Here is a 22,868-nt window from a genome sequence, read left to right as displayed (position 1 = left end):
GTCACAATGAGCATATGTAAGTACTAACTATCTTTTATAGATAAAAGTGAGATATACAACTTCCTGTCTCTGAACACCACAGTGAATGTTCTCAGACAGCAGTGTCCTGCTACAGTAACGTTACTATCAGGATCAAAAAAACAGGAAAATTACTAGAGCTCTCTATGTCAGCAGGGCCTGACTTTATCAGAAAATAAAATAAAATAAAATAAAATAAAATAAAATAAAATAAAATAAAATAAAATAAAATAAAATAAAATAAAATAAAATAAAATTATACCTTCAAAAGTTCCCTCAAGATTCCCAGTTTGTAACACCAACCCACTCCACCCTTACTACTAATATATGAATAAGATACCAAACACTTTTATTATGTTCAATATCCTTTCTTATAACAGTACAGCCTACCGATTTTTTTTCTACCATTCCTCCTCAAGTGTCATTGCTGACAGTCAATCTTACCTTCCCGACAGTCAACCTAAGTACTCTGTGGCCTCTCTGTTTCTCCTACCCTTTCCCTTACTCCTCGACAGTTACCATGCCTAAGAACTCCACAGGCCTTTTGGTTGCTCCAGGCCCAGCTCCCACACAGGCACAAGAAGACACTCTTCCGCACTTGTGATCATCTTGGGCTCCCCCATGTGTGTGTTGTGGTTTCTGCTGCACACACAGTGACTGCATTGGCTGACCTGCCCTTTTCCTTTTCTTCTGAGTATTTAAATTCTCTCTTGGAAGGTGGGTTTTGCTTACCTTCTCTCGCTGCGTATTGCTTTCAAACTATAGCAATCTGTTGCCAGCACAGGTCTTTTTTCAGAGATACACCAAAACAAGTTTATTTTTTATATAAACTGTGACTGTTGCCAAAAGCACAACTGTGTTCTATACAGGCAGGTGGACATGCAGAGTTCATTCCTATATGAAGACTAAATCCCTGCAACCAGGACCTTCAGACTACTTCTGGATTTTTCTTCATCTTAACTAAGAAGGTCCATACATAGCAAAACATAGAAAACTAATCAAGCATTTCAGAGAGTCTTTAACAGCAGGGGGCTCTGCTGCGTATGTAACAGTATCTAGGGAAGGAGTTAATGAATACACAAGAGAACTAACACAGATCTACTACAACATCCTGCCTTCTCTTTAGAGCAAATAAAATAGTCAGTGACTGCTCTTCAACTACTCAAAGACAAATAAAAATATTTCCTTATTGAATGCAAACAAGATAGCATGCATTGCTGGACAACTGATTTTTATGATTTACCATGCAGATACATAGTAAAGGTTGGGCCTAGTGATATTTCAAGGTCCCTTCCAGCCTGGGCTGTTTCATGCTTCTGTGATGTTTTTCTTGTTATTCTAATTTATTGTTAAATTAGTTTTGAGTTCTGAAAGTCCAGGACTACTTCTTTTGTGCCATTTCAGACATGAATGCAACACTGAGAAAAAGCAACAAATATCTTTTTATGGGTACCGGTACTTACTCTCTTAGAGAGTCTGTAAGAGTAGTACTTTGCTGGACTAAGCCTCATTTAAAATGTGTTTTACACTAATTTAAAAGAGAAAATAATAAAATTATGCAATTTCTGTATTTTATGAAAAGCTACACATGAAGTTTTTCTATGCCTGCCCTTGATGGCTTTTCTCTGCAGTAGTCACAATACAGTTCAGCTGATATGAATGAACTGAGATCTTGGGATGCTCTCCTCCTTCACTGGAATGCAATGTACATGTATATGCCCACCACGCTGGCTTCTTGCACGCTGCAGTATTTTGTTGTGCAACTATAATTTTACAAGCACAAAATCCAGAAGTCATAGATTTTCCATATCATTACTATGCTTCTTTTAGAATTTGAAAGAAACATTTAAGTTCCTAGCTCCCAATATTTTAGTATTTTTCTATATTAGTAACGGAAAAAAAAAAATCCTTCAACTTTTCTATTCCACTGTTTGATTTTACTCAATTCTTAAAGCAAATATGTCCAATAGAAGCGATAAAATATGACCTTGTCCATATATTTTTTAACACTGAGTCTTTAAAACCCTCTCAGAGTAAAAACTTGGTGGAAATATCCCTCCCTAATCAAGCTGGAACATAATCTACGAAACGAGTCCTATGGGCCAGGTCACCAGTGTTTTTTTAACAGAGGTTTATTTGCTTTGTGATGCAGATGCCTGCCACCTGCAGATGGTATTTTCAAACAAAGCTTTCACTGAAATATTAATAATTTAAATGTCAGTAGCAGCTACCTTTCCATAAAAAAAGCTTCCAATTTTTATTTTTTTTTGTCTCACGTCAGGCCTTTTGCATGGGAAGCTATTAAAATCCACACATTGTTCAGAACAATTTGATTTCATCAAACTCGTCTTTTGTCACAATAAATAAATAAATAAGTAAATAAGCATTTTTATTTGAAATGTTTTGTGTATAAAATATCCTTTTCAAAATAAAATTCCATTCTTTTCATAGAGCACCTTTTCAATTAATTCTTCTGAAGAAAATTTGATAGACAACATCATGTGTTTCCTTTTGGGTTTGTTTTGGGGTTGGGAGTTGGGCTTTATTTTTGCATATCATAAGAAATGAGAGATGGTGAGATGGTATGGGGCTTACATGGTAAGGGTTTGGTAGAGAGGGGGATGCGGGGGGGGCCGTTATGAGCAGAGCCCAGGAGCTGCCCCATGTCAGAGCAGAGCCAGCTCTGGCTTCTCCAAAAGGGCGGATGTGGCCTGGAGGAGGCCCCGTCCCATGGAGGGCCCCTGCAGGAGCAGGCCCTGAGCCAGAGCTGCAGCCCGTGGGTCATCCATGCTGGAGCAGTTTGCTTCTGGGGGATGGACCCCATGGTACAGACCTGTAGGGGAGCAGTTCTTGAAGAGCTGCTGCCTGTGGGCAGCCCACGCAGGACCAGTTCGGGAAGGCCGGCATCCTGTGGGAGGGACCCCACGTGGAGCAAGGGCAGAGAGTGACCATGAAGGAGCAGAGACAAAGTGTTAGGGACTGACCACAGCCCCCATTCCCCATTCCCCTGCACCACCTGGGGAGGGAGGAGGTGGAAGAGGGTGGATGGGGTGGTTTTAATTTGCTTTTAGTTTGCTTTTAGTTTCTCACTGTTCCTGTCTGCTAGTGATAGGCAACAAATTATATTCATCTCCCTACGCCAAATCTGTTTTGGCCATGAAGGTAACTGCTGAGTGACCTCTCTCTCCTTATCTCAACCCCTGAACCCATGTTATTTTCTCCCCCTGTTCCTTTGAGGAGAGGGAGTGAAAGAGTGCTTGTGGTATAGTTCAGCTGTCCATTGGGGTGAAACCACCACAGCTGGTAAACATTAAGATACAAAGTCACTGTACTGGCACTTTCTCCACTGACTGCACAGGGCTTCAGACCAGATCTTAAAGGTTTATGTTGTGTTATGTTCAGAACAGTTAGAACAGTAATTTCTCTGAAGATGCTCATTATATTCTGAATTACTACCATCAGCAGTATTCCACAGGAAACAGTCATCCACCATACAACTCAGAACACAAAAATAGTTTCTTGTTTTTGCCTAAAACAAATAGGTTATGTAATATGGTTTACTTAATGTCTCATCAAAGTCAGATTCCATTTAAATAGGACTTAATTATTTAAATATAATTAACAATACTTTGCCATTGTAAAGGTAGTTTTCTATCCTGTGCACTTACTTATATGAAACAGCATAAGAAAATTGAATGCTCAGTTACCACATGCTATTATTATAATCATGTGGTTTAAACCACACGGCCATTCGTGATAAACAGCTTGCTGTCTGTCATAATGGAAAGATGTGACAGCAGCTGTTAAGTCTGTTTATCAAGGCTTTTCTCCAGCTCTATATCTCTCTTTCTACCTATGTCCGCATTTGCTGCTGTTCTGTATCTCTAACTCCCCAACATCAACATGAAATTCCTTTTAGCTTCTTATGACTGCAAGAAAACTGAACTCTGTCTTTCTTTATGACTAAAGGTGGAACACGACACAGGGATCAAAGACCTACACAGTGCTTGCCACCATCAGGTTACTGAAACTTGCATTCATATGACTTGTATAGGATGTATAAATTGCCCAGCGATCACGCCAGCTGATCATCATGGGCCAACCTGCAAAAGCCTTAGTCTTTTCTGATGGGTAATAGCGTGAGCCAGCAATTACGCATGCTATCTGCCATTCAACTCAGGGGCATGGGGAGAGAGAAAGGAAGATTTTCATGAGTAAACTCAAAAAAACCACTTCATCCTCAATAGGTCATTGCACAACATTTTTGCAAGCATGCATTAACTAATTCCACAGTACCTTTGCTCACAAGTTAGGTTTTATTTTCCTCATTTTATGGGTAGATATGCTAAGCCTCAAAAAGTCAGAGCAGCACACACAAATACAGAGTCACACTGACTTTGGAGTGGCATGCTGACTCCCCTGAAGCCAGTAGGAGTTCTGTTGTTCATGTCCATAGGCACAACTTCACCTCAAAACTGCAAGTTCATTACACATGCTATTTCCTTTCCTGAAAGTATCCCTATGAAAATAAACTGCATCTATCATAATTAAAGCAACAGATACTTTTTCTACAAAACAAACATTTCATATGATGTTGAACACAGAAAGGCTTTTTTCATCCTATTCGTTTACTTTGTACATTTCTAAACTTGGGAAATTAATCAGTCTATTGAATTTCAAGTCTGTTTATATTCATTCAAATGTTTTATTACAAACATATGCTTTGGCTTGTGCAACATGTGTTTTAAGATTGTTAGTGTTATTTCGATACTACTGTGCTAACAAGCAGCATTACAGAATTTGCAAACATGGTCTTGTTTGGATTGTCAGCTAGAGGCAGGACCAGAGATGTCAGGCAGCAGTGTGTACCTTTACTTTCTCGGGGATCAATCAGAGATACCATGGCAATGCTGACTGCAAACTTTCTGCTACGCCAGCTGTTTCTGGGGGGCGGATTGGGGGTGGAACAGGGTGGTCAAGAACAAAGGTTAATTTTTGTACTTCCCCTAGCAAAACTAGTGGTTCCAAATCCAGTGGACTTAGATTTTTAATTGAGCGGATAGCATTCTGACCTTGATCGCTAATGAACCCTAAACATTAACAGCCATATCAAGATGTCTGGCAAGTACACTTATACCCAATGAGTGTAAATAACATTTTTTTTTCCGAGAATTCATATAAGAATTCAAAAAAAAGTTGAACTTTTTGGGTTATCTGGTTAAAGCTTATTGCAAAATCAGCTTCAGGTTATTCAATGAAAGCATATTGCAATAGCCACATACAGGCTCCAAAACTTCACATTCAAAAAGTTAAAGAATGTTTAAAATATGGAAGAAAAAACAAACAAACAAACAAAACAGTAACAACAACACAAAACAAAACAAAATGAAAGAGATGCAGACTAAAAAATCCTGAAAAACTTATTGAAGCTGTCCTTCTTGGAACTTGAATTGGAGCACACATATGTGCTCCATCAAGCCATTTTGTGAAGCGAATTTTGGAAGGAGGATACGCAGGCTCAGATGCACTCCACCCAAGAGCCTTCACAAGCTGAGCAGTAAACAACAAAAAGCTTTCATTACAGTCAGTACAAAGACTGAAATTATAAAAAATGAAATTCCTGGGTAAAACAAATGGGTTTTCTGCACCACCTCTGGATGGTCCCTTCAGCACAATAAGAAAATCCCACTTCTGTTATTCTGATAACTATGAATCGACTGCAGTTCTAGAGTTGTGATTGTTTTTTAAATTGGCACAGAGCAAGAGCTAAAATGTTGCACTTGAAACAGAAAGAGAGCTTGAACTAATTAGTTGTGGAGTTAAACACTATAGCGAGCAGAAGCTCATTAGAAAAAAAGAAATAGTAAAGACAGGAAAAAAAGAGTCAAGATAGAATCGTATGGAACAAAATAAAACCAAACTCAGTAAAAGCAGCTTGCCTTCCCCTCCCTCATCAGCCAAGAAGAGACACCAAAACATGCAGAACAGAACCCAAGCCTTGAACCATCTAATTTAGGTACCCAAAATAGGAAACTGGTCTCTCTAAGTCAGTGGAGGAAGAGAAAGCAAGAAAAAGAAGGTCCTACAAAAATAATTCAGAAAGAAGTCCAATTTACAGGCCAGGCTCTTACTGAGGGAGGTAACATCAGGTCATAGGAATATTCCTGAGTGAATGATGCCTTATTCCACTCTCTGAGCACAAACAAGGCGCCCCTTCAGGGCACCAAGGTTGGGTGAGAGGGGCCTTCTCCTCCTCATGAGTGGCGAGGAGAGAGCAGCTGCCCCTCCACCCCTCAAATTCTGCTGCTGCGTTTGATGACAGACCTCCAGCCATTCGCCACAGAAGCAGAACAGACCCTGCGTGCGAGGACCACTTCCATCACATGGGAACAACGAGGATGCTGTGATGGCACCAACTTGTGCCTGCAGGCACGAAACCTCGGCCAGAGGTTCTGCTTGGGCAGGGGGCAGCGAAGGGGCTGTGACATCCCCGGGGCGCACATCGAGCCTCTGCCGCGCATCCAAGGGCACGGGAGGGCGGGAGAGCAGAAAACCAGCCCCGGACAAAGGCAACCACCACCACCATCACCACCACCACCACCACCATCACCACCACCACCATCACCACCACCACCATCAGCATCACCGCCACCCCCACCAAAGCCATCTCCAGCTGCAGCAGCGGGCTTGGGGGCCGGTGGCGCTGTGGGTGCGGCAGCTCCCTGCCCATCACCTGATGCTGTGGGCAGGCGCAGCCCGGGGCTGCAGGAACTACAAAGCCCGCCCGGCAGCACCGCCTCCCTCGCCGGGCCGCTGCCCATCTCGGCTCGCCGCGGGGTTCGGGGGGGGGGAGGCGGGCAGGGGGCTCGGAGGATGGCCGCCCGTGCCCGGCAGCCTAGCGGGGCCCTCCTGCCGGGGCCGGGGCTCCGCGGCGGCATCTGATGCAATGCTGGCCCGTGTTGCCGCTCTGGTGGCAGCGCCGCTCCGCAGCACCGCTCGCAGCGCCCGCGGCTAGGCTCGGCAGCGGGACGGGGCAGGGCTGAGCGGCGCCCGCATCCCTCGCCTCGACGAGGGCGGCGGGGACGCGGCGATCCGCGGCGACAGCGCCGCTCGGGAGCCTCGGAGCGGCCCGGCGCGGCGATGCTGCGGCTCCTCTCGGCTGCCCGGCGCGGCGCGGCCCGGCCCGGGGGCGGCGGCGGCGGCGGGGAGCGGCGGCCCCGGCTCCCGCAGCCGGCTCGGGAGGGCGCGGCGAGCTGGAGCAGCGCCGCCGAGGCCTCCGCCGTGAAGCTCAACGAGAAGGCGAGCCGCGAGAAGATCCTGACGCTGGAGTCCATGAACCCCTACGTGAAGGCGGTGGAGTACGCGGTGCGGGGCCCCATCGTCCTCAAAGCCGGCGAGATCGAGAAGGAGCTGCGCAAGGTGAGGCGGGGGCGGCGGGGCGAGCTCTCCCCGGCGGCCCCGCCGCCGGCCCGGCCCTGCCCGGCCCCCGGGGCACTCCTCCGCCGCCGCCGCCGCTGATTGGGGCGCCGGGGGGCTCGCCGGGGCCGGGGCCGCCCTCCCCGCAGCGAGCCCCAGGGCCGAGCAGCGCCCCGGCCGGCAGCGAGCCGCTGGGGGCCGCTGGGGGCCGCTGGGGGCTTTTCCGCCAGCCCCTGCCCCGGCCGAGCCCCGCACCGCGGCCGGGTGCTGAGGGAGCATCCCGATGCGGCGATGCTTCCAGCGCCTTCTGCGTGTTTTGCTCTTATTTCTTAATTTACGACTTAATATCGGGGAGGGGGAGCAGCTTAGCAATTCAAGTGAGGCTCTTTGCTGTTCACAGCTTCCCTTGTCACCGTGAGGATTGATTCGTGCTTTGAATGAAGCATCTGGCACGGTTGCTTCTAGGATTTCAGATACTGCTCCCTACCTTCACCGCTTTAGCAAGCCTTGCCGATGTTGTTATTACCCCGAAGAATTTGACTAGTACACGTTTTGTACAAAAACAGTGCCGCAGGAATGCTAGCGAGATTATTTTAAGGCTTTGCTCTTTGTGTTACTTGGCTACCCCCATCTCAGAAGGCCACGTACGCCTTCAGCTCACTGCGTGTTATGTTCATCTATTACTTGTGTATGTCTAACCCAATCATTTCAATTAGAGCTGTTCAAAATTGCCTTTTTACAATTCTCCCCCAAACTTTCAGAGTGGCGATAAAGGTTCTATTTCGAAACATGTTCTTTGATTTTTGTCCAAGGACCTGTTTATAAAGGTGTCATTGCAGTTTCATGCAACCGGATTCTCAAAGAGGTGCGTTTGCCAGGAACAGAGAACAAAACCTTCCAGTGTTTTCAGTGGGCATGTTTGTTTTCAAGTTACCATCGCAGAGCAGGAGATATTACTTGACAAAACAGATACACGGTGATCCTCACTAACTCCTCCCAGCTCCCCTGCTTTCTTCAACTACAAGCTGAGTCATTGGCAGAGAGAAAAGTCTTCTGGGCACTTTTTAAAAGATACAAGGGCAAGTAATTGCCAATTGCTTTATTAAAAGATTGGTACGCCAGCTTTGTGTCTGCTTACGTGGCATTTTCCATTTAAAAGCCTTCTTCCTGAACCAGTCCCATGGAATATTTTCAATGGCACACAGTGTCCGCAGACACATGACTATGTTCTAAGATGACTAAAGCAAACAAAAACAAGTACCTGTTGGCAGGGAAGGAGGAGAGTGTTGCTGTGAAAGACCACAATAGTATTTGTGTGCAAAAAACATCTGGTTTGGCTAATGTACTAAATTTAAGTGTTAGGGCTTTTGCTTGTTCTGTTTTTAATCTGGTGGGAAAAGAAAATCTCTTTCTGCTTATTGCTGAGAACTGTTATGGCTTTTTAGACAATACCCTAATTCAGGGCAAAGAAAATATCATCCCTTATTCTTTAACACATTTGTATTAGCGTGCAACTCTAGTGAGCCAGATTCTGTCTACCATAAGAAGAACCAAACAGAACTAAGATGTTCAGGAATCTTTCTTAATTTCATTCAGACCAAACTCATTCTCCTTCTACATGTTTCTTATTCTTCTTTACCTTCTTATTCATAAATGAGAGTGAAATGATTATGCTATCAGTGGACACTGATTGAAGAAAACTTATTTCTAACCATTTGCATTACTCAGAAAATGCTGAACTTCAGCCTCAAATATCTGTAATCTTTATCTGGAATCTCTGTTCCTAGTCTGTAATTTAAGATTGAAATGCAGCTCTTATTTAGGCACTCACTTATATCAGCAAACATAAAAGCAAATGACTTGATGTAATCAATGAGTCACTTTCAATTATTTTAAGTGAACCACTTTTCAATTCCTGCCAAATTTAAGGCCATGTAAAATGCTTTGACCCTGCTACGTCAGGATCCTATAAGTCCATTTGTCTTGTCTTAATGCCACCTATTTAATTGCAAATGAAAACAAAGCAAACAAACAAATGAAAAACTAAACGTTCTCAGTTATATATGCCTTGAACTGGATCCACAGAGAGAATTTGAACCACATTATCTAGAATAAGCTGTTAGCCACTCTAAGCCTCCAAATTTTGGCATACCTTGGATTTTGTAACCCTGGTGAATTCTAATATTTTGGTCATTGTTATCTTTGCATATCTGGGTTCTGATCTGTCACTGCAGGCCAACACATAGTATAAATTTGCAGCTCATTAGTCCGCATGAAAATCCTGTCATGGTTTGAAAGCTTCCCTACCATTTCTCATACCCAAACATACACTAGAAAAGCTATAAAGTTGCTCTTGCCTTGCTCATTTAGTCTTTATGTTGGCCTTTACTTTCAGTTAATCTTTCTTATTTAAATCAATGGTGTTTTTTTCTACCAGGCAGTTGCTGACCATTTTTCCTCTTTTTTTTAATTGCCATTTTAAAGAGCTGTGGTGGCTAACCAACACTCTGCAACTGTTTTCCCTCTGTTCTCTAGATCTATTCAATTCCTCGCTGGTAAAACAGCTGTCTGGTCAGATTTCAGAAATTAAGAAGCGTTTAAGTATTCATGGTGACTATTTAGCACTTTTGCTGTTTATCATAGAGTTCCTTGTGATGAAACATCTGTATATGGTAACGTAGGGGACATAACATAATGCATAATTAATGTAAATAGTCAGAAAATAAATAAGTAAGCAGTGTATAAGCAAATTCTAATAAGAACTAAAGGTTTCGAGGTCTCTGTTGGTGGTGGGTTTCTCAAATATTCTCAAATCTTTTTAGCTTCTTGACTGATCCCTCCTGCCCTCAGTTGTATCAAACAAGTTGTTCTCATGCTGGCAATTCAGAAAGCCTTTCTTTCAGCTTTTTTACCTCACACTGCAGTTGCCAGGCAAATCAATCTCTTACTTGCAGCTAGCAGAAAAATGAACAAACACTTTAACAAACAAACAAAAAAAGACTATCAGTCATTTAAAACTGTGTCACAGCATCATTTCTATAAAGCATATATGATCTGCTATTGTAAAGAAATGCATTAAGCTTTAAACTTCTTTCTTTTCTGAGATTATGCACTGTTTACTTACAGCCATATGACAAAAAGGAATTCTTTATCATCTGTTTCAGCCCTAACAGCCCAATGTGAATTTTCTCCTTCTAGGGAATCAAAAAACCTTTTACTGAAGTAATTAAAGCCAACATTGGAGATGCACATGCAATGGGACAGAGGCCAATCACCTTCCTTCGTCAGGTAAGAATATAATAAAATATTATTGTTGCTTTTTTTGATTATATTATGAAGAATACCTTACCATGTTTGACTCTCTTACTAATATTAATGATTCCTTACATGCATTTATACTTGTAAGCCTTTGATAAAGAATTACAAGTTTGGATTTCTGCTAGAAGTCCTATAACTAATACAGTAGCTTTCCTTACTTTTGAGATCATTGCCTATCCATCCTTTCTCCTGATACTTCTATATTATCATTCAGCACATTTGTTATCAGTAATGCACTTCAGAAAAGAAAGCGGTTGTTCTTAAGGAAAAAAAAAAGCTTTTCTTCATCTGACAGTATACTTAAAATCTGCTTGCAGTTGGGTGCAACTAGTTGTACTACTCCTGATTTTGCAGCAGTATGCTGGGAAAAAAAACAAAAACAACACCCACTATGGTATTTCAATAAATACTATTTTTATACTACTCAAATTTTATATTACTGTGCTATTTAATAAAAGTATTTTTATACTCTTTAAATAAAAAGCTTACAAGTAAAAACAGTTTCTGAACATCCCTTACACACACATGTAAAATCATGAGCCTATAATACTATAAATTCAGAGAATTTCTGAGGCCAAACTGAAGCCGTATAAATCTGGGGGTCCACGTGCCAAGATTATAAAACTGAGCTATACAAGCTAGAAAAAACAGAGCTTCTTTAAAATTAATTCAGATCCGATATTATTAAATAAAATACTGGGTAAATGGGAAATCCTTCTTCCCCATGACTGCATGTGCATTCAGTTTAATTCTTCAGTCACTTGCCCACAAGATGACAACAGCCAATCCATATTACACCATGTGAACATAAACATGAGAGAGACTGGAGCAAATCAAAGCTGATCTCAAGCAAGGCCTCTAGATTTGTCTTACATTTCTTCAAAAATTTAATTCTGCTAGGTGCTGTTTCTACTTTTACTATGTTCTACACCACCACTTCTTTTTAAATTATTTCTCACAACTTCATATTGATAATAACTGTAAGTTATTTTGGGGAAGGATTACAGAACATGAAATTGGGACTTAAAACTCTGATCACATTTTTCAGTTCTGCTCCATATTTAAACTCCTTATTTCTTGATAATAAAGTGGGCTAGTAATACACAAAGAGTGGAGGACAGAGCTATTTACAGATTTCCTATTCTGAATAATGAACTGTTTTGCTGCGTTTGCACTACGCAGAGCTCACTTTGACTCCAAACTTTACCATCTGTAATTCAAAGAGTTAATACCTCTATAACTGCTTTTAGTAGCAGAAGTTGGAACCTGGTAAGATTCTTCACTTCTATAAGCACTACCCTTAAAGAAACAACTGCAAACCCTTCATCAACAGCCTTTGTTTTAAATTAGCTTTAAAAAGTTAAGTTGTGATCTTCATGTCCAAGGAAAGTTAAAAGTAATGTTACCAACTTGAAATAACCATTGAGCAGTGGCAAATTTACAGCTTTCTTGGCACTCTAGGTAGTGGCACTGTGCACATACCCAAACCTGCTGGACAGCCCAAGTTTTCCAGAAGATGCGAAAAAGCGAGCCAGACGGATCTTGCAGGGTTGTGGAGGTAACAGCTTAGGTAAGCATCTGTTTCAGTTGCTCTTATGTGCAATAGAATCAACTAAGGTAGTTTCAATATGTGCAGTACTGAAATTTCCTAATCTTGTTCTATATGATTACAAGACAAATGGGATATGGCCTGGGGCAAAATGATAGGAGGAGATTCGGTGCGTCCCACTGATAAGCAGTAATGGTGCAATTTTTTACAAGACTTGTCACAGAAGAGGGCAAGATGAAGATTATGCAGTCACAGGGTCCTTACTACAATACTTTCTAGGCATAACCATAAACATAATGCTGAGCTTTTTTTCTACCAGAAAAGTGTTGCAGAGTGCTATTTCTATAAAAAAATGTCTGTTAGGCATCTTCTGACATCTGTTAGACCTGGACTGACAGCTATGTCTCCTGCTCGATCCTAGGAGGGGCTGTTTACAATTTTATCAACTCTAGATGTTTCCTCTCCCTGCCATGAAGTATGCAGTCACTGTAGGGGTGGGATCAACAAACTTTATGTCATCTCAGCTGATCCAGCTCACAGTCCTGTACCTTCATTTTGAACCAACTGCACAAATACGTTTACCAGGATATGAGCTGGGGTATCTGAAACACGCGTACCAAGGTGATAACGCTCTGCAAAGAGGGAAGAGCACACTCAGAACATGGTAGCTTTTTATTTATCCCAGATAGTTCCAGCTGAAGATATCAGAGCCCCATGTCTCCAAGGCAAAATAACCCCCAAAAGAACTAAAGAACTCTGTTCTTCAACCAGTGCTCCCACAAGAGTACAAATATAATCTATGCACAAATAAGTACAAACGTTGCAAATTCAGCAGAGAGAAAATAGAAGGGACAAATTGCTTCTCCTCTATCAGCTGTGATGTCTGCTTGTATCTGGGAAATGTCACTAAAAATTCCACCGTGAAGGCTGTGTTACAGCTACAGGGTAGGGCAAAGAGTCTGGCACACCAAACTACCTTCTTTCAGGTCCAAAAACCAGTGAACAGTGACATTTCAGAGTACATCTGAGATTAACTGGCATATTTCTTAATCTTTGTGATCGCAGTGGCCATTTGCTCTGGCATACTTTTAGGATAGGTGAAACGTAATAAAATAAACAAAACCTAATTAGGGGTTATATTAGCAGTATTTCAGCCTTAGACTATTCCTAACAACACAGCCTAATATAGAATGTATTCTATCCTTGCCTTTTTTGCATTGGTTTTGTTTCTATACAGAGAACATAAAAAATACAGTTACCAAAATGGAGAAATTACTCTGACTCCATGAAATCCTTTTGTAGCTCACTCAGGAACAACTCAATACGATACTGGTTGTCATGTGAAAGTTACTGAGGATATAACTGAATTTTTCATCAGTCATTTTTGGTGGTGATTTTCAAGTTTAGGGGTATAATAAGAGCTCTCAGAATGCTGAGTCTTGGTCTACACTTCTGGAGTAAACAGAATGGAATCCAGCCTTGTATGATATTTCAGAAATATGTGATCCTGTACAAAATCTCTCTTTCAGCAGATCATCACATATTTCAAGTAATTTGCATTAGCTTAGTAGGCACAGAAGTAGGCCTGAAACATTCACAACACTCTGAATACACCCTTTTAATTTCAGTGGATAAATGTAAGTTCTGTAAGTCAGAAACTGCAGTCTTGGATGATATTTTTTTTTCCCTGCTATGGTATGTACCAAGAACATCTGTCCCTCTGAATTCCCTAAAACAGAGAACACTGTAGACCTTATTGATCTACTCCACTGGTTTACACTTCCTCTCCACCCGTCTCTTCAGTACCATCTATCAGCCCCCGCTCTCGGCCCCAGGTGCCCACCAGCCTCTGTACAGCACTCCGTAAATACGCAGCCTGAGTGAAAGTGCAGCTGCGTGGCGCTGACTCCGAGCACTTCACCGACAGTTTGAAAACCTGTTGCTGCTTTCTGTGGCCGAGACGGAGGAATTTGCTTTCTTGGGAAAAATCAGAAGTCAAAAACTGATCCTTCCACATAGCTTTAAGTGCTGTGTTCTAAATAACTTGTAAAACTTTTTTAAGTTCAACACAGAAGTGATTTTGCAATCTATATGTGTTTAAGCTTTATCTATATATGTTTAATCTATATATGTTATGAAGTGGTGTATTTGCATCTATATTGGCCTGCTTAAATCTATTAATTGCAAATTTAATATGAATTACTTGACTTCTGGGTATGAACTTGATTCAAAGATCGAAGCCGAAATTCCTTTAAGTGGTATATTCTTTATTGCAGCGCTGGATGCACGGGGGATCTCTCCACCTATCGTGCATACCCAAAGCGGAAAGCAGTCTTGAATTTATACAATCAATCAATCAATATTCTACAAGCGCCTATACATATGCATTACCTATCCCCGCCTTCCCTCGCTTCTCATGCTAATTAGCCTTTTGGCACCTTGCGCCTGCGTAGAGCCTCCCAAGAATTGTGGGCAGGGGTCTTTGGGATGTGGGCAGGGGTCTTTGGGAGGAAGACCCCGAGTCTTCCTCACAGTGTACTTTTCACCTTTGGTCAGGAATCTGCTGAATTGGCACGTTTCTTAATTGCGAGAGCTGGTTGTTGCCAATTCTTCCGTTTGTTGTATCTTTATAATGAATTCCAATGTCCAATTTTGAGATTTATAGTCCTTACATTTGTTTCTCTGTCCGTCTGCCGCTTCCTTATCATGAGTTCCAGTGTCTTGTTTCGAGATATACAGTCCATGTCTGGGGATTGTCCTTGCCTCCCCAATGCCTCCCCAATGCCTCCCCAATGCCTCCTTAATCAATCCCCCCTTTTCTTTTCCCATGCAAATTCTTTTGCATCAGATACTTTCATTCCTAACACTACTAATGTTATAGAGCAATGAACACTTGTTTCAAGCATTGGAAATTGGGCAACCAGGAGGTTAACTTATTCCATATTTCACTAAAACTCCATGAAAGATCATCTTTACTGATCTCATGTAGGACCCTTGTCTGCTTCCATATTTCTTCCAGGTCGGTAGAGATCCTTCCACTCTGATCTACATACACACAACAACTTGTGTTTATTACTGTACAGACTCCCCCTTGAGCGGCCAGTAACAAGTCTAGGGCCATCCGATTTTGTAATACTACCTGTGATAAACTAGATATCTCTTCTTGTTGAGCCTTTATAGCATCCAGAGTTTTGTTTTCTAACTTCTCTATAATTGCAGAAATATTAACTATTGCCTTTTCCAATTCACTCACTCCTAACCATGGCATAAACCATCGAACAAAAATATGAAAAGCGGTGTGTCTCTCTATCAATGGATTGTTAATTTTTCGTCTAATTCTCTGGATATGATTTCTCAAATAACCTCGAGGTGCTACATCATGTATGGTCAAATTGGGGACTACTGCTCCAAGAGTGCAAGTTCCCTTCCAATTCTCGGGCAAGACCTTACGGGCTGTATCATTGCATAGCCAATACCACCCTTTTCCTTCTGGAACCGGCCAGCTGGTTGAATTTGCCCAGCCGCTAGTCATACTAATATCAATTGTTCGATTACAAGATGTCTGATTTCCCACATAAGTAGCACCCGTATTTATACAATCCTGTTTTCCCATACCCCTAGGTGGGTTACACCTTTGTACACATACATAGTAAGATTCCAACGGCACAAAGCTACTCACTTCTAGTTCCAAAACTTCTTCATATTTTTGACCCCAAGATGTGTTTTCCCACAAATTAGTCCAAGGTAAGTTTGCAGGCAAGGGAATCCTGATTAACGATACACCCTTATTCCCATGCTGTGGCAGATGGGTGCATACCCAACAGTTTGTCTTATTAATTACTTGAGAAATTGTTTGTCCAATTGGAGTGGTGGTCCATATCCTCGCCACGGCCTTCTTCACCCTTGAATCGTGGATCCTAGCTGCTTGCTCCTTAATCTTAATGGCGGTGTGTGTTGTCAGTAATACCTGGTATGGTCCCATCCACTTTCCTTCCGTTTTTCCTCTAGGGTTGTCCTGAAAAAGTCTTTATATATATAATCCCTGAGCTTAAAAGGGTGGATTGGTTGATCCAACCGTCTAGCCCAGGTCCTGAGAACAAATTTATGTACTTTATTTAATTATTTCTGAAGTTCAGTTATATATGCATATAAATATTCTAATCCTAACTGCGTTCGATCCTCTCCACTAAATAGAAATGGATATGGCCTTCCATATAAGATTTCAAAGGGACTCAAATTCCCTTTTATTCTAGGTTTAACTCAAATTCTAAGTAATGCTAAAGGGAGGGATTGAGGTCATCTATTTGTTGTTTAATTAAATGTTTCATTTTTTCTACCTGTCCACTTGCCTGCGGTCTATAAAGAGTATGCAGTTGTCTTTAGCTTGCTTTGTTTGTTCGACAGGGAAAGGCTTCAGGCCTTCCTGAAATCATGTCAGTCAGAACCAGTAAATAACAATACCCCCCTTTTCTAGGGAGTTCTGAAAAATCAATTTGCCACAGTTGCCCCGAATAATTTCCTTTACTGATTATTCCAAATTTTATTCTATTAGTTACTTGTTTTATTGTTGTATATAAATTTTGTTCCACTAATGTCTGACTCAGGCTCTTATGCAGTGTGCCAGCTCCCCAATGTGTTTTATTGTGTTCTGTAAGAACTATGAGCCATGTCAAATTAGAGGGTATTATTATGTGGTTATCTTTTAAATATCTTCAATTAATTTTAAGTCTTCTTTTGTATAATTTGGATATAGTTTGGATTTTACCGTCTGGTATCAAAGACAATGCCTTCACCTCAGTTATTTCAGCTGCCCGCTTAGCCTTTGCCAATCGATTTCCAATTTCAAAATCGGTGTTCCCCTTTTGGTGTCCCTGACAATGCATGATAGCTACCTTTTCTGGTTGTTTTACAGCCTCTAACAATTTTAAAATTTCTTCTTTCCAAATTGCTCCATGAGCATGTACCATGCCGAATGTATATTTAGAATCTGTCCAAATATTTATTTTCCTTCCTGCTGCTAGTTCCAGTGCTCGCATAAGAGCAATTGTCTCTGCTTTCTGGGTGGACGTCCCAGGGGGTAATGGTTTGGACTTGATTACCTGTTGAGTGGTTGTAATGGCGTACCCTGCCTTACGTTGTCCTTGTTTCACAAAGCTGCTTCCATCAGTATACCAAGATTCGTCAGCATCTTCTAAAAGTTCTTCCTTAAGATCGGATCGACTAGAATACACAGTCTCTATTGTTTCTATACAATCATGAGTTATAGGTTCATCCAGAGTTCCGCTAAGGAAAGAAGCTGGATTTATGACGTTAGTGACCACAATTTCCACATCATCTTGTTCTACTAATATTGCTTGATATTTTAAAAATCTTTGTGGTGAAAGCCAATGATTTCCTTTTTGTTCCAAAACTGTTGAGACCGTATGGGAGACTAAAACTGTCATTTTCTGTCCCATTGTAAACTTCCGAGCTTCTTGTATATTGATAACAACAGCTGCAACAGCTCGAAGGCATCCGGGCCATCCTTTACTTACTTCATCTAATTGTTTAGAGAAGTAAGCTACTGCTCGTTTATAGGGACCCAGTCTTTGTGCTAGTACTCCCAAAGCTATCCCTTGTCTCTCATGAGAAAACAACCAAAAGGGTTGAGAGATCCGGTAATCCCAAAGCTGGAGCTTGCATCAATTCTTGTTTAAGTTTTTTTTTAAAGGCGTTTCGTGCTTCTCCAGTCCAGACTAACTTTGACTGATTACTCTTTATCAATTCATATAGAGGCTTTACCATTTGTCCATAATTATAAATCCAAAGGCGACACCAACCTGTCATTCCTAGAAAGGTTGTAGCTCCTTTACCGTTTGAGGTTCTGGAGTCCGGCAAATGACTTCCTTACGTTCAGTTCCTAGTTCTCGCTGACCTCCCGAAATTCCAAATCCCAAGTAGGTCACGTGTTGTTGAACCAGCTGGGCTTTCTGTTGAGAGACTCGATATCCATTTAAACCCAGAAAATTAAGAAAACTTATAGTCCATTGAATACAGCTCCCTTTAGTCTCGGTAGCTATTAAGAGATCATCTACATATTGTAACAAAGCACCTTCAGTGTCCGGAGGCATCCATGTTTCGAGTTCCCTTGCTAATTGGTTTCCAAAAATAGTGGGGCTATTCTTGAATCCTTGAGGTAGTAATGTCCACGTAAGCTGCGTCTTTCTGCCTGAATTGGGATTTTCCCATTCAAAGGCAAATAGGTTTTGGCTTTCTGTGGCTAAGCCTAAGCAGAAGAAGGCGTCTTTTAAATCCAGTACGGTAAACCAGACTTGACTATTCTTTAATTTAGTCGGCAAAGTATAAGGGTTTGCCACTACTGGATGTATATCCTCAGTGATTTTACTTATGGCCCTCAAATCCTGAACTAACCTATAGCTTTTTTCATCTGCCTTTTTAATTGGCAATATGGGTGTATTGTATTCTGATTCACATTCAATCAATAATCCATACTGTAAAAATTTATCAATTATCTCTTTAATTCCTTTCCTATCTTCTATCCTCAAAGGATATTAATTAACCTTAACGGGTTTCTCTCCTGGCTTTAATTTAATAATTATTGGGGTCACATTTTTAGCTCTTCCAGAGACTTCAGTGGCCCAAACTCCTGGACATATTGATCTGTGATCTCTAAAGGTATTTCACTTTTAGGGTCAGTTTGTATTAGTGCCAAGCTTAACACATTTATTAGTTGTTCTTCTCCTATTCTTAATTCCATTTTCCCTTTTTCAACGACAATTTCTGCTCCTAATTGCTCTAATAAATCTCTACCTAAGAGTGCCCATGAGGAGTTAGGCGTATATAAAAATCTGTGTATGCCCCATTGTTTCCCTAACTTGTACTTCAAAGGTTATTATTACTATTATTATTATTTTGTCTTATTAAACTGTTTTTATCTCAACTCACGGGCTTCACTTTCCATTTCTCTCCCCCGTCTCAGAGAGGGAGGGGGAGGGTGAGCGAACGGCTGCATGGTGTTTAGCTGCCAGCCGGGTTAAACCACAACACATCTTTTACGTTAACATAATCATTCCGTAAAGGCATTAATGCTTGATTTAGAACTGAATACGTTGCTCCATATCAATAAGAAATTTCACTTCCATTCCTCCCCTAGCTTCATTATAATCAGTGGAGGATCCGCTAGGGTAGATTCCCCGGGTCCTCGTTATTCCTGTTGAAATCAGGGACCAATGATTACCCTAGAAAAAGGCTAGTCAATTTGTCCTCCGAAGCCAGGTCCAAACCGTTTTGTTTTATTTATTTATTTATTTATTTTCATTACATTTCAGAGTTGGTCCAAAAATTCCATAGGGGTTTCTTTTAGACCTTGTTGGAAGCATATTCTCAATTCCCAATTCATCCATATTTTAGTATTTACTTAGCCGTTCATAATTTTAGGGATGATTAGGGTCTCAGTGGGGTCGGTCAGGGGAATGCAGTTGTTCACAGTTCCCTGAGCGGTCCCATCGGTAATCTGAGCTCGCACATGAACTCAGGTTGTTTTAAGAGTTAACTGCTTTTCTGTTTCCATAACAACTCTCTCTCGGACCCATCATGATCCATTTGCCCCAAAGGGCTAACACCCATGATTTTAAGATCTCTGCCTAGAGCAGAGGCAGAACTATTAACATTCCTACATCCTCTTTCCCTGCTCATTCAACTTCAAACACCTTTAACACTTTCAACAACCCCTTTAACACTTCCTTTATCTTTCTCCAGCCTGTACTTCTCTAATGCCAACATCAAAGGCTCAGTCAGGGGCCAACTTAATTCCATACCTTTTCCCACCAAGATGCTGAAACAACATCAGTATACAACATTTCATCCTATTCTCCTTCTCAAAACCAACATTAACTGTAGCAAAACATTAGAGTTTAAAGTTCCATTTAGGGGCCGCTTTTCTCCACATTCCAGCTTATAACGCGGCCACCATTGATTACAATATTTTATCAATGTTTTCCTGTTCACACTTTCACCGGCAGATCCTCCAATATCCTTCCAGTGACTCAAAACACATCCTAACGCACTTTTCTTTAAAATTTCACTGCTTATGTGCCCCCCCATTTTCCAGTTCACACTTTCAGAATACACATATCACTTACAAAAATGTATCACAAAAACGTATCACTCACAAAATTACAGGCACGCAATATCTTTCAGTAGCGATGTCACAAAGCTACTATTACCAGCAATATTGCTAAAATCACAATAACAATAGTCAGAGTCAAATTCCACATGCGATAAGTCAGAAAACCGAACTGTGTAACACCGTAACGATATCTTTCTTGTAACAATGCCACGAACCTACTATTACCACCAGAAAAATAGCCAAAATCACAGTAACAATAACCAGAGTTAAATACCATACTCCATGAGTCAGAAAACCGAAATAAACAACACAATTCCAGATGGACCTTAAAGCGAGCTCTTTCCTTAAGGTCCCCAAATATACTTATGGTGCTTACCACAAAGTATATACCAAACGCTGCCTCGCAGAAGATCACCTTCTGACTTACAGACAGTTCCAGATACAGATGGACCCCAAGGTCCCCAGATATACTTGTGGTACTAACCGCAAAGTATATACCAAACACTGCCTCGCAGAAGATCACCTTCTGACTTACAGACAGTTCCAGATACAGATGGACCCCAAGGTCCCCAGATATACTTGTGGTACTAACCACAAAGTATATACCCAATACTGTCCTGCAGAAGTCACCTTCCGACTTACTGGACAGTCCCAGACGACCGGTCTACCAGAAAACCAAACCAGAATAAAGAATATACTCACTTACAATGATGGGGTCCTTGTCTGCCTCCGCAGTGATCCGGTGAGTCGAGGAGTCCCTCCGGGAAATCCCGGGGGTACCCTAGGGAGTCCTGTCCCCAGCGGGTCCTGCGGACCGGCAGAGAGGTCGTCCCATCTGGGGTGCCAGATTGATTCAAAGATCGAAGCCGAAATTCCTTTAAGTGGTATATTCTTTATTGCAGCGCTGGATGCACGGGGGATCTCTCCACCTATCGTGCATACCCAAAGCGGAAAGCAGTCTTGAATTTATACAATCAATCAATCAATATTCTACAAGCGCCTATACATATGCATTACCTATCCCCGCCTTCCCTCGCTTCTCATGCTAATTAGCCTTTTGGCACCTTGCGCCTGCGTAGAGCCTCCCAAGAATTGTGGGCAGGGGTCTTTGGGATGTGGGCAGGGGTCTTTGGGAGGAAGACCCCGAGTCTTCCTCACAGTGTACTTTTCACCTTTGGTCAGGAATCTGCTGAATTGGCACGTTTCTTAATTGCGAGAGCTGGTTGTTGCCAATTCTTCCGTTTGTTGTATCTTTATAATGAATTCCAATGTCCAATTTTGAGATTTATAGTCCTTACATTTGTTTCTCTGTCCGTCTGCCGCTTCCTTATCATGAGTTCCAGTGTCTTGTTTCGAGATATACAGTCCATGTCTGGGGATTGTCCTTGCCTCCCCAATGCCTCCCCAATGCCTCCCCAATGCCTCCTTAATCAAACTAAAATAACCTCACTTCTAATGAACATTCATTTGGCAAAACCCTCCTAGTAGTATTGAGTCTCGTTCTCCCAGACCACATGTGATGGCTCAGACACATCCTCAACTTCCATTGTGTTCAAATACTCTGGAATTCTTTTGACTTTTTTTTTTTTTTGACTGGTTTCAATTGTTTGTTTGTTTGTTTTTTAATTTATCTGCATGCCACAGTGAAAACTAATGGGTTTTAGTCAAAGTTACCAACTGAGTACAATTAAGTATAGGCCTGAAAATTGAATTCAGGTCTTCTGTATATTCCCACTGAGACTCAGCCTTCAAAGGAGCACAAAACAGAATGGTAGCTTAGCTTTGTTCCCCACTTTAACAGGGGCTTCCTTGCTGCGGTAGAAGACCCTTATACAAACCCAATATAGATTATTGTTGTGTGAAAGCCAATTTTTAGGACATCAGGGAACTTTGTGCCCTGAATAGCCACTTGGTGCCATACAGTTGCACAGTACTTGCAAAGGTTCTTTGTCTTTGTAAATTAAGCTGCTACAGAAGTATTATTAGGCTGACTTATAGGATATAACTGGGCGATGAGAGTTAAGTCAGGCACAATTATTCCACTCCACCCAAAAGGCAGAGAAGACTCTGCAGGTTCATGACAGTGTTCTAAACTACATGGACATTTGTCACTTCACCATCCATCAGCCTTAGGCTTCATAGCTTGAATCCATTCCTCACTTAGGCTTAGACTTGTTTTTACTGTTTACTCGTTGCACATGCTGAGCAATGATGCACACAGCATCTAAAATCTTACTTTATTAGATTATTAGTTATGCTCTGTAAACTTCACAAGCCTTGTGTACTGGTGTGATACTAGATGTTTCTGCTACAGGTAACTGCAAATGGTTGAGGGAGTTGCTGTGGAGGGATAGGGAATCAGTTCAGGATTTTTTTGCTTTTCAGACTGAGAAGAAATGGTTTCATGTTCTTTTCATATTGCAAATAAAAATCTTATTT

General features: G+C 41.5%; 1 protein-coding gene across 1 annotated transcript in view; it reads left to right on the top strand.

The window, feature by feature from the left end:
* Positions 1–6,845: 6,845 nt before the first annotated feature.
* Positions 6,846–22,868, top strand: part of GPT2 (glutamic--pyruvic transaminase 2) — a 28,088-nt gene continuing 12,065 nt past the window's right edge. Inside the window, exons 1-3 of the mRNA XM_068693456.1 lie at positions 6,846–7,437; positions 10,633–10,722; positions 12,214–12,322. Coding sequence (XP_068549557.1) covers positions 7,159–7,437; positions 10,633–10,722; positions 12,214–12,322 — 478 coding nt within the window. The 5' untranslated portion in view covers positions 6,846–7,158. The remainder of the gene's footprint in view (positions 7,438–10,632; positions 10,723–12,213; positions 12,323–22,868) is intronic.

This window comes from Anas acuta, chromosome 10 (assembly GCF_963932015.1).
Source record: "Anas acuta chromosome 10, bAnaAcu1.1, whole genome shotgun sequence".
NCBI lineage: Eukaryota > Metazoa > Chordata > Aves > Anseriformes > Anatidae > Anas > Anas acuta.
This window is presented reverse-complemented; position numbering and strand designations above follow the sequence as displayed.